Source organism: Aedes albopictus, chromosome 1, assembly GCF_035046485.1.
Source record: "Aedes albopictus strain Foshan chromosome 1, AalbF5, whole genome shotgun sequence".
Lineage (NCBI taxonomy): Eukaryota > Metazoa > Arthropoda > Insecta > Diptera > Culicidae > Aedes > Aedes albopictus.
In genome coordinates, this window is record NC_085136.1 from 143,197,188 (window position 1) to 143,210,613 (window position 13,426).

General features: G+C 38.8%; 1 protein-coding gene across 6 annotated transcripts in view; it reads right to left on the bottom strand.

The window, feature by feature from the left end:
• Positions 1-13,426, bottom strand: part of LOC109422806 (E3 ubiquitin-protein ligase HECW2) — a 149,468-nt gene that overhangs the window by 25,185 nt on the left and 110,857 nt on the right. Inside the window, exon 2 of one of the 6 annotated variants that reach the window (XM_062845525.1) lies at positions 10,755-10,966. The exons of 1 other annotated variant lie outside the window; for it this stretch is intronic. In XM_062845525.1, the coding sequence (XP_062701509.1) occupies positions 10,755-10,795 (41 nt within the window). In that variant the 5' untranslated portion in view covers positions 10,796-10,966. Of the gene's footprint in view, positions 1-1,001; positions 1,879-10,754; positions 11,904-13,426 lie in introns of those variants that run through there. 4 more of the 6 variants (XM_062845524.1, XM_062845523.1, XM_019697685.3 and 1 more) reach the window with 4 other exon arrangements.

Below are 13,426 nucleotides of genomic sequence, written 5' to 3' on the forward strand. Positions count from 1 at the left end.
AAATCATTTTTTCTATATTTTTGGCTGATATTTAGGACTGTTTTGTATATCACTAAATGGTTTTTGGTGTATTATAAAGCGTATTTACATTTTTTGAAAATCATTGAAAAATTGATGTTTTAGTCACCTTTTAGAAGTCATTGTTTATTTTGTATTGAATCGCTACAATTAACATATTTTTATTTTTCCAAATCATTCTATCCTTGTTTAAAAGTTTAAGGGAATCGAATACACTCTAAAATAATTTTCCATAAAATTACACGGAAAATAAAATTTTCCGTGAAAAAAAAATAAAATAACAATAATCATAAAAACTCAAAATGTTTTCATTTCAAAAAATCCGTTCCCCAAATTGGCTTCCAGGAAAAATATAAAAGTGTGGGGATGTTCAAAAACAAAAATTAGAAAAATCAAAAACTGAAATTCACGAAATCGAGAATTAAAAAGAATCATCTTCCAAAACAAGTTTAAATCGATTTTAGATGACGAAAAATGATATTTAGATCAAAATCAAAAATTGTATTAGAGGGTTAATAATAAGATGATCAGTAACTAAATAGGATTTAAATATTTTTATTTGCGTGGATTTCAACTTATCGCCAGTTCTTCACAAGGACTTTTAATAATTATCATTATCTTTTAATTCTACCCTTTATTTTCCGTTGGAGAACAGCCATATCAAGTAACTACCAGTAGACTGTCCAGCCAACAACTATCCAGTTTCCCGGCGCAGTGTTGATTAAGCAGATCGTGCTAGATAAACATGTGTCGTTTAACGATCGTTCGCACCGGCATATGGCATGCATAGGAAGCACTACCATGAGGGCAGCAGGTGCGAAGAACTAACAAATGTATACAGTTCAACTAAAGCTTCTTCGGTCGCTTGTTAACGAACGAATTCATAACGCGGAAGGGTGGAGCCCGGCTCGCATGGAAACCCAGTCCAATATGAATTGACATATATCAATTACCTTGGATGGAAAGTTAACATCTATAATTACCTTTTAACCGTCAGCTCGGGAGACTCAATCATCCTGGCAGCGTGGCACTTCAGAACTGGCGCTTGGACTAGCTCCTAGCTAAACTCTTCGTGAGAATAATACGGGTTCCGTCCAGCTGCCAACAGTAATGCATTCTACCCTGATCCCACAACAATTATCGTGAATTTCATCCACTTCTAATCGGTGTTGTTCCACCAAACCGGTAGCTGTCGCGGCCGATTAGGCTCCGTTTGCGATTGTGATCACTGACTGGATGGATTGTTCGAAAATTAACACTCTGTCAAAACAATCAATGCACTGAGCACACAACTAATGGAACTGTACGCGCTTCACTAACAACCAAACGGGCGGGGAGGCGGCACTTGGCAAAGCCTTGGTCAAGACTCTTGCACTTGCGGTATGGTGGCACCCCGGCGAACGAATATTGATTTACTACTGGCAGTCCTGATTGACTGACTGGCTGACTGACTACTGGACTGGGGCGCCGATGGAGGCGGCTTGAACTGCCAAAGAGAGAGCTGGGCTGTGCGCAAAAAATATCGCCGCGGAAAAAAATACACAACAAAACATTATGAAAGTGTGCAATTACATGCCTTACCTCGATTAGGGATCTATTTTTTGCACTAGGTGCCCGTACGGTGGGGTTATCTTTACTACCTTACTGCAAATTCGATGAAGATTTTCAGTTTTTCCAGTTACAAGTTTTTTCGCTGACTTGGTCATTGACAGAACGAAAAAAAGGATTGATTATGCATTCGCTCGCCCACTGCAGATCGAGAAATCTACACCTTCCTCGCCAATTAACATCGATGTCGGTTGTAGAAAATAAATTCAGGCAACACCGGCTCGCGGGACGATCAATTTCCCCCCCATTTTACGGTACCATTTATTTTATCAAACGACCACCAGCCTCCAGACCGACCTAATCACGCACCCCCCGCTAGCAAACCCGTTCATGATATCGCGATACGATACGCGAGGTGTGATATGGATTCCAGAGATTAGAATTACAGCGATTTTATCGAGCGATTGAAGGAGCAGACCTGTAGAGGTACACACGAATGATATGATAAGTACCGACGGGCAACGGGGACCGTTTCAATGGACCGGCCTGCAGTATGTCACGCACTCAGTCGATGCCACACGAGGTTACTGCGTTGCGCGCCGCTGGTTTGCCGGCTGGGAATTTGGACTGTTTTACTGTTCAGAGACGGACGGATGTTTGGCTGGAAGATTTGCGCGGATTAGGTTGGGAAGATTAAGGGCTTCGGTCGCAGACTTGAGTTATTAATCAAATTGACAATAGCGTATTAACGCGTCTGAGGTATCGGATGTGAGTCATGAAGCGATATGGTTTTGGGTTTACTAACATCAATTAAATATACTTGTGAACTAATCCGGCTGGACAATAAAGCACTGCTGGTTTAGCCTAATTAACGGTCATGGAAAGAGAAAAACTGAAGTTATCCTTAAACTGAAGTTGTTTTGAGCAAGTATATTTTTACATTCAAACTTTAGATCAAAAAGAAAATCTACAAACCTTGCATTTGATTGGTAAAGATTGGTAAAGATAATGCTTTATTATGATTATGCTTTATTATAATGATGTTTTTCATTACAGACGTCTCGATTTACAAACGCACATTTGCATTAAATGTAAAGTTCGATTGTTGTGGGTAAGCAAGATCTCCATTAATCAATCAAATTAGATTCTCACGATCGTCTCGCTGCTAACGTAGCTGTGTTGCTAAGCTTTCATATTTATCAGCGCTCCGTAATGAATGCGCCAAGAAGCTTGGCATCAGTAGAGCTACTTTATTTGCATATACCCAACATCGCCATCAAACTTATCACACACAATATAAGCTACCGCATTTCGCCCAAACTGGAACAATATTGCATACAATTAGCGAGAGTCATTTGGTAGCGCAGTCAAATAACATCAGCTTCATCATTCTGCCAAATTCGACAGGCAGCCCCAAATATCATTGCTATCATTAGCACTGCCGGCGTCCATATAGTAAAACAATTCACACTCAATTTGTACCTCCAAAAGTAAACTCGTTTATTGCATCGGCGTAGTGCCATACGGACGACCCCTCTTGCTCCTGTGATAAAACAATTAAGTCACAGAAATGGTGCAGTGCTTCTGGAATGTCGTTCCTGTACGGATTGACGGACGGACTTTGACAACATCTCGGTACGTGTAAATTTGGGGGATGTTGTTGATTCTCGTCAGCCGACGCTCGGCGTCGAATTGTGAGACAATAACTCATTAGGTGCGACAATTTTGGATGAATTTGCAGTTTCAGCTGTGGTATGTGATCAAATACGTGATCATGCTGCAGACGACAGGAGTGAAGTTTCATTTAGCAGATATGGGATGCGAAATTGTACGCAGTTATGGATGAATTTGCCAGCACATCAAAAAGTTGTCCTATTTAACAGTTGTATGCAAGTAATGGCATACAATAGGACACGATCGATGGAGTAGGGTAAATGTACCAATAGTGGTGCTATTAGTAGCTCCTTGTAGAACAATAATTGAATAAAATTTATAATACCACAAAATAAAAAGCCTGAAAATGTTAATCGGTAGTTTTTCACTTAAATTTGCTAGCAAAAATGTAAAAACCATTGTTTATTACAGTTTTTGCTAATAAATCACTTGCACCAACTATAGGTACACGGTTCCTATTATGGAGGTAAAATTTAACATTGGTTCCAATAGTGGCGCATCCCATTGAATTCTTATGGGACCCACCACTATAGGAACACTACCACCACTATAGGTGCAAAGGAGCCAAAAATTTAAGGAAAATAATTGTTTAAAATAGGTTTTTCGGCAAATCCTGAACACAAAACTGAATTAATGTTTTTAATTAGTTATGATGAATCTATTAAAATGTCATTTGCAAGCTTTTGGTTTGAAATAGTGCTAAATTGGCACTACCACCACTATTGGTACTACCTCCACTAAGGGAGCTTTTACCCTACTATATTTGTGGTAATGAGCTGCATTATTGTATGGTGCGATGAATAATTCCAAATCTTTTAATTTAGTTTTATTATGGATTTAAGAATGATCAAGGCGAAGGTTACGGCAAAGTGATGGTTTTTCGTATATTTTTTTTCTGTCCGTCACTACGCAGAAAATGCAGTTGTTATGAGATCATATTTTTATTGCTTTGTTCTAAATAAGGCTCTCGCATGTTATATAACTATACCATTCCTTAATTTGAACCTACACACTTAGAATAGATTGCAGTATTCGGTTAAAAAAAATCATCGAAACTGGTATGTAAACAAGAAAACTACAGTATTACGGCGAAATCGATGAAATTGCAGGAGAAAATCGGTGAAATCTAAGAAATCACCGAAGAACCGGTGAAATCAGACAAATTTACACGAGACCTGTGAATATTTTACCGAACAGATCGATAATGCGACTATTTTACCGTACTACTGTAAAATGTGTTTGACAGCCACGCCGGCAGCTTCGAGTTCTATTAGAATTTGCGCATCATCTCCAAGCAAGACTCTTTTGTACAGTGGCAGCAAGTGTGGTTGCTGATCAGATGGTCATGTATTCAATCCAATATTCGACGTTTTTTTTATGAAAATATTGGTTTTTGTGCTCACATAAAATCGCCGTAAATTTGTTAAATTTACCGTACGTTCAGTGATATTGAGAATTCATTTGTAAACAAATACATATATCGATCGTTCTGCGATTTTTACGGTAAGTTTGTAAAAAGTACCGAACGTTCCGGTAATTTTGACAGATGCATTTTCCTGAGATTCACAGTACGTTCGGTGGTTTGAAAAATCACCGAACTTTTTACCGTACGTTCAGCTGTTGAGATTACGGTAAAATTTTACCGTAATCCGTCATTTTTTCTAAGTGTGTATACATGTGACATTAGGCTGCGGCTTATTTTTCAAAAGTTGTTGAAACCTGGAACTCGTAAGCTTTTCTGGATTCCAATGACATGAATAGAGAAACCTCTGAGTTTGAGCCAAAACTATTGCGATTTAGAGGTGACGCAATCGCTTCAAAGTGGAATTTTCGAGTAATAAAAAAATGTTTTTACTTCAAGTGCCACAACTTTCTCAATTTTCAATCTATTTTTATGAAATTCTCACAAATTAAATGTCGAATAAACTCGTAGAACATTACAACTTTTCCAAAGTCAAAGTGAAAATATATTTTTTTAAAGAAATTTTTAAAGATCTAATTTATTTTTTTCTCAATTTTAGAGTCCTCTAACTTTTCAACCGGTTGACCAATTTTAAATATTTTTAGCTTGCTTTAAATATTTCTGTTGCCTATCTTTGTCTCAAACAAACTATTCATTGAAGTAGTCAATTTTATGATACTTTTCACCAAAAACTGCAAAAACATGCCTTAAAACTTGATTTTTTTTTCATGCAAAATTAAAGTTTTTGACGGTTAAGTATCATTTTTAGGGATATGGTACACATTGAAGATTTTTTTTCCTCGCATTTAGAACATGAAAATATGTTTGATTCAGAACACTCCAAAAACTGAAGTTTAAGGCTTTCAATGATTATTTAGAATATTTTTTTCACTTTTAGCCCGAAACTAAGCATAAAAACAGTTGAAATTTTGCTAAAATTATGATATTATTAATAAAATACGTGTTTCTGAACGGTTTTTGGTATTTATCCATTTTGAAACGATTTTAAATTTAATTTATCATAATAGAATAACAAATTATTTTCTCTGCTAAGCTTTACTAGCCCCTTCACCGATTGGTACGAAATCATTATAACCTTAGCTCTGCGATCGTATTAAATGATGTTAAATCTGATACTTTCTGGTAAATATTTCTTTCTTGAATTCGTAGGCTGTTCTGAATATCAGGGCCTAGGACATTAGGCCGAATGTCATTAGGTCAAATGTAAATAAGAGCGGATGGACATTAGGCGTAATGACCAACAAACCATCGTTGTCACCAGGCCCGTGCACAGAAGTGGCGCCAAGGGAGGGGTTTTTCCCAATTTCTGCAAAAGGTGGAGGGGCGCCCAGTGTATGAAGCGTCGGTAATGGAGGGGGTTTAACACCCAAACACCCCCCTCCCCCCCCCTTGTGCACGGGCTTGGTTGTCACATAGATTTGTTCTTCTTCTTTAAATAAGTTGTCATTTCTAATAAAACTTGTTGGTGATGAAACTGATACCTCCATCTGAGATTTTTCCTTCTTTTAGGAATAGGTTGTTAATTTTTAAATTATAATGCTGCAGTGTTGTTTGGTGACCCAGCAACTAAGTCATTCTTTCAATATTTTTTCTCCTTCTAATAATAGGCAGATCTTTCAAGGCCAATTGGTCTAACATCTATTCAGTCCAATGATTGTTCGACTTAATGTCCATTCAGCGTAATGTCCTTCGGCCTAATGACTCAGCATCATAATTCTGGATTTGAATCTGCTTTTCACCTTACACACATTCACCCTTATTGATTGAAAGCGTTATACGTCAAAATATCGTTATTTTTTAACCGGGTGACCGCGTAACTCTTAAGCTAAGTTGTAGCGTGGTATAAACAATCGATTTTGCACCACACTGCTTACTCGAGTCGTAACCAGATTCTATGCCTTCTCCCAAAATTTGAGCTCATTTGGTTGAAAAATAAGACTGCACAAGCCCTTCAAAGTTTTTATGAGAATTACTGTGGGAAAACGATATTTTTCATTCAATCGACCGTAGCATTTCCCCAAGTGCCCTAGAGGATTAGTTGACCCTTGGTACTCCTAGGCTACTCCATCAGCTTCAATTTTGCCGAAGACCGCATTCAAATCGGACGCCTCATTAACTAACCTCTAGGGGTACTTGGGCAAAAGTTACGGTCGATTGAATGAAAAATATCGTTTTCCCATAGTAATTCCCATACAAACTTTGAAGGGCTTGTGCAGTATCAATTTCAAACCAAATGAGCTCAAATTTTGGGAGAAGGCATAGAATCTGGTTACGAATCGAATAAGCGGTGTGGAGCAAAAACGATTTTTGAACCAAGCAACTAAGTAGCAATCCTTTGTGATAACTTTACCAGCTTTCTCTGTTTTGGTATCTAACTGGCTTATACTTGTGTAATGACTATAAGAACAACTCTTATTTTTGTGTCACAGGTTTATAAGTGTTTGCTTTTTAACAAGTACCTATGCTATTATTTTTAATCAGAAAATGTTCCTTCTTTTGATCAAATTCTGCTCGTTCATAAATATTTTATATAACTTGTGTGTATAACAACTGCAAAATGAATATTATAAGAGAATTTCCCTTTTTTTCATGAATAGGCTGTTCTTTCAAAGTTTACTGTTACAAAAAGTTTACTGTTACGAAAAATTTACAATAACCATTTCATTTGAAATGTTGATCAGTGCTGATTAGAATTTCGAATCTAATAATGATGTTGTCTCTCGATCAGTTAAATTTTTCTCATTTATTAACGATTTTCCGCGAAACGGTACATTCCGCCAAATGGTTTTCGGCTAAATGGTGCATTTCGCAAAATGGTCAAATGTCATTCCGCGCAATGTTACACTGCGAAAAGGAATTCCGTGAAATGGTTTTCGGCGAAATGTTATACAATCGCCACAGCCTTCTCCAAGCGCTTGACAGTTGTCGTGAGCCTGGCCAATTGTCCGACAAGATCATCAATGGTGCCATGGTTTTGCATGGTGTCCGGCCATTCAGCCGAATGCCGTTTTTCTAGACATTCAGGGATGAGTTGGCGTTGAATCTGTCAATATTTTGTCAAAGATTTTACCTTCTTTGAATCATAGGCTGTTCTTTCGAGTTATACTGATGCGAGGAATAGTGACATGGTCACTTAAGTCCATCATTTATTTTCGGCCAAACGGCATTCCGCCAAATGGCGTTCGACCAAATGACCCGGAACCGTTTTGCGTAACTTCGATGCACGCGCTCATTTGATCAGCGTAAAGTGTTCTCCCAATCTTATAGAAGTGTTTCTCCATGGCGTTGGAGTTGGCTTTGAAAAAGGCGTTGTCCTTTTTCAATGCATTATTCTCGTCATTTTTCCCAGCGTTCTCGGTGCCCGAGTAGACCCACTCGGCCAACTGCCGAATTTGTCCGGGCATCGAATATCGAATAGGCTTGGAGCGAAGACGGACAGCTCCCACCCTGTTGCAGGCGACATGGTTAAAACGCCCTCAACGATTCACAGGAACATTAAAATATGATTGTGTGCGTGTACATGCAAATACGTACACGGAAATGGTAGCATGGCATGCCCACTCATTCACGATTTTGTTCCCTGAAGTCGTTCGTGGCGCTAGTGTGCTTGTAGCTCACAAGGTATATGGAGCAAGAGGGTAGATGTCAGTCTTGTTATTAGCCGTCTTCGTTTGGAGGTAAAACACTCCTTCATCAATACGAATTCTTAAAACCGAGTTATGGTTCGTCTTACAGTTGTTGTATTTAAACAGATGTTAGAACCTGTCGTCTTCTTCTTTTTCTTCTTCTTCTTTGCGTAACGTTTCCACTGGGACAAAGTCGGCTTCTCAGCTTATCAGTGTTCTATGAGCACTTTCTCTGCCAGTGCACTGGCACTGCAGTGACCATTTTGCATGTGTATTAGAGTGGGTCAACGTTGCATGGAGAAACTTTAAATTTGACCGCATCAACCCGGAACAAAGCTTTTTTGACTCCTTTTTGCGTCCAAAACAACTGTGCAGAATTTGGGAGCGATTGGTTGCGTAACCGTATTCCGCATTGTGATTGAAATTTGTATGGAAGTTAGTATGGGAAAACTTACTTTTTTGCATTTTACTCATAAGTTGAATTCTTTTGCTTAATACCGTTTAACCAATGACGTTAAAGTATAGCCTAGGATATACTGAAAAACTTTGCCGAAGACCGCAAAGTGATTCGACGCTTGTGAAAAAAGTTATTCGCTTGGAAACTTAGGCCAAAAACTGAGATTTTATTATTGATGTTATTCCTTTACATGTTAAATGATAAGCACCACCAGGCAATCTGTGCGTTATAACTTTTTTCACAAGTGTCGGATCACTTTGCGGTCTTCGGCAAAGTTTTTCGGCATATCCTAGGCTATGCTTCAACGTCATTAGTTAGATAGTTTTAGACGACAAATTTCAATTTATGAGAAAAATGCAAAAAAGCACGTTTTCCAATACTAAATTCCATACAAACTTCAATCGCAAAGCGGAATACGGAGACGCAACCAATCGCTCCCAAATTCTGCACAGTTGTTTTGGACGCTAAAAGGAATCGAAAAAGCATTGTTCCAAAAAATCGACTTTGTTGACATTGTGTATATCGTATGACAGGCACGAATATATTCTAGGTCCAAGAAAGTCAAGGAAATTTCCTTTGGGAAAAGTGCCTGGACCTGGACCGACCGGGAATCTAACCCGTCACTCTCAAAATGTTCATGCTGAAAGCCCACGTTTTCACAGCTGTGACTAGAGAGGCCCTAGACACAAACTCATAGTACCGTAAAACGGGGTATCACTGATCAGCGGGGTAACATTGATCGGCTTGACCGACCTCATGAAATGTTCAAACAAGCATTTTACATTGAATCAGTTTCTGCTATCAAATGGTATATCGTAATCTGCTGTTATTTAGCTATTAAATGACATGTAATTCTTTAAAATTGAATTTCATAAACAATTAAATAAATCGATTTTTCCATAACTGTGTTTCGTAACGCAATGAGATACATTATCAAACATTCATGCTTGGTATGAATACTAGATACAATATGAGGAAAATGATCTTTTGTAATAAAATATACGATTTATTCAAAGTAGGCTATCAATTTCTTAAGTAATTGCCTACCTTTAGGCGTTATTCGAGGATTGGAGGATTTTAATCTTAAAATAACCCAAAAAGTACACAGCTTGTAAAAATTTGGACAACATATTCGAAATCAGCGACCCCGAATTCAGTAAGCTAGGGTATTTTTAATACAAACGAACATTGATGACTGGCATGATCAATGTTACCCCAAATCTACAAAATCAAAAATTAGATTAAAAAGCTTATTTTAACACGATTTAAAGTTTCACAAAACTTTTTCAAGTAGCTTAACACTCAGAGGGCCAGTACTTGTTTTAAAAATATAAATTATGTAACATTTACTTCAACAAGAGAATTATTCAAGAAAGATCGAAAATTCTGATCAATGTTACCCCGGATTACGGTACGCACTGTAATGCTCCTCAGGTTTTCATTGTAGGCTCCGGGTCGATGTTTTTGTTGGCGGTTCAAGATCATTGAAATGCATTTGCTGTCTCATGGGGATAAAAGGTGATTGGCTTAGGACCGAGCTCCTGGAAGAACTATTCTTTATTCGCAGATTCGACGGAAAAAGCATCAAGTGAAAAATTATCAGTAGATGAGTTTTTTTATGATTGTACCGATTTGTCAAGCCCTTTCTTAGCAGAATGCCCATTTTGGTTGAATATATTCAATTTAAATTCATACATTACTTAATTTTGCCCTCTAATGCTTATCCTTTAGCAGATACGCGTGCTTTGACTGCCAGTTTTCCTCAGTGTCAGTTCCAAAATGGATCCATAAGTGGATAGCAGACACTAATAAAGACTACAACTGGCAGTCGAAATACTCGATTCTGTACATATCTGACAACACTCAATCGAGGATGGAGTTTGTCAATCGGCGATTCTCGGTGAAAACCCACCGCACCATGCATAGTTGTTGCAAAACATATACTTACATGGAGAACACAATTGAAATCGTTTTGGTAATGACTCCCATTTCGGATCCTCTCGATTCTGGTGCACTCCAAAGGTAACGTCAGCATTCGATTTGGTTGATTCATTCTTTTTGCTGTTCGGCACTCACGTCTCTACACTACCTTACTGGCCACAAACATCCAAGCACTTTCTTCTTCAACTTAACCCTTGAGTAACACTGATCCTTTGATCCCTGCGCGTCACAGTTGGTTGGTGTTCGGTTGTCCGTTTTCAATTGTAGAACCCTTGGTAACCGTATCCCTCACTGGATAACTAGCACCGGCAATGTTGAAAAACGCCAACAAGACGGCACCCCCTGCGAGGGAGCAAAGAGTTAACACTATTACAATAAGTCCGCACGCCTGCCGCCGTTAGCTACCGTCCTGTGTTGCGGTGGCGCTGAACTAATTTATGCTAATTTTTGGCACAAATTGTGCACACTTGGAGTGCTCTGTGGTGGAAACCGGGCGACGCGGCGGCGGGAGGGTTGAGATACATTTTCGTCGTCGTCGTCGACGATCCCCCGCACCCAGAGAACACAGTTGAAGTTGAGCTGATTACGGTGCAGTGCAGTAAGTAACAATGAACGCGTTTTTCCGGAGGCGTCCCAGCAGCGCAGAGAAAGCTCTCCGGCATCAGCACAGGGAAGGCTGCTGGCTTGCTGGCTGGCTGACTGGCTGGCTGGCTGACTGTGGCTTATGTGCTTGGTGGTGAGCCCGGTGCCACACCGGCCGCCGTGTTTATGATAATGATGTTTGTCAAAAATTTACGGCTCACGGCTGGATGGTTGCAAAATTTGGCAAACCACGATAGCACGGTCTACAGTTACTACTGCTCTCTACTACTACAGCCTAAGTTATGGTAAGGTCGCAGAAGGAGAAAATTTAATCACATTTGGTAGTGTTGGGGAGGACCTTGAGCCGAAGGTCACCACGAGGCGAGGGTTTCGACCGGATGTAGTTGGTATTTATGAATGATAGTGACTGAGGGTGGAAAATTAGTAAGTCAGCGATGTTTCACTGAAGGAAAACGAGATACCAGATGAGCACGGTTGGATTCAGTGACCCATAGGTCCGTTGTATTGTTACAGATAAACGAAACTGATTTGTTCACTGATAACTTTGTTATGAAACCCTTTAAAACAACAACACTGGCTTTACACGTTTTACAGTCCTTGTCCTGAGAATTCGCCAGTATGAAATAATTGGTAATAATAGAAAAGGGATTAGAAATTATTGCCCATTTAAATTCCCTCCAATTGACTTAAACATAAACATGTTTTCATAAGAAGTAACAAAATAACTGGCAATAAATTGAAACAAGTAATGGTATTCATATTAAAAATAGACTAATTAGAAAATCATAAAATAAAATAAATAAATCGCCATATTTTTTTTTCCTATAATTACATTATGTCAAGCTCATTACATAAGTGAAAAAATCATTGCATTCGGTTCACTGAATCCGGAGGTATAACAGTTCAAAGCTAGCTTTTTCTAGAACCTTTCTAATCACATGTAAAACAGTCCGATTTTTCCCAAATATTAAATTGATAAACTTACACTGAAAATTTCACTGATTTACACAATTTTACACTGAGAATTTCTACAGCTAGTTGACCATTTTTTGAAAAGCGGCGATTCTTTCTATCCCCTTCCACTAGCGTTTAGAAACCCTTTCCCTTTCGATGTTATAGCACACCGCTGATGATAATGCTACAAGTTTCCCGTTAACATTTCGCCAAATTGAGATTATAATCACATTCCTACAAATCTATCTTGTCTGTTATGCTGATTTTTTCGCAATGCTCATAAGCGATTCAAATCAATAAACTCATTACTCATTATTAAAAGTTGAAATTGTCGGGTTCCTTATCTGATGATAATTTTTTCTTACACTTATTTGGTTTGTCTAGTTTTGCAACGGACTGTTCGCGTTTGGCGCAAATCTACTTCAAACAACCCCCCACATATAATTGAGCGGTCATTGGTAGTAAAAATGTCGTATCTTAATAATCTACGTGTGGAGCGAACCTGGTGTGGTGGTTAGAACACAAGACTATCACGTCGAGGACCTGGGATCGAATCCCACTCCCGACATACTCACATAATGGTGAGTTCTTACATCGGAAGGGAAGTAAAGCGAGCATGGATGCCGAGATGAACTAGCCTAGGTTTAAAAATCTCGTTAATACAGATAAACAACAAACAAACAATAATCTACGTTTCATCGTCGGTTTGCTGCGTTCTTATGTAGTTTTAATGCTGTGCAACACAGCTGCGTAGCCGCTTAAATCGTAGAAGAAAATGTTTCCTTTTCACTTGAACGTGGAACGTTAGTTTTTCTTTGTCCAAATATTTAAAATTATTCAGATCTGTTTTTTTAAGGTGAGCTAAATAAAACTGAGAAATGTCATTATTGGTGAGTTCTACTGGAGTATGTCCAAGTAACGCATCATGCTGATTTCGTGGAGAATTTTTCGTCTGATGAAAAGTTTTCCCCGACTGGAGCGGGAATCGAACCCACATTATGAGGCTTACGAGACACCCAAACGACTGACGCCACTTACCGCTCCGCTCGGCCATGGAGCCCACACATTCGATTTTTGAGTGAACATAGGGTATCGGGATGCTTCGTTGGCATAGTCCCCTCG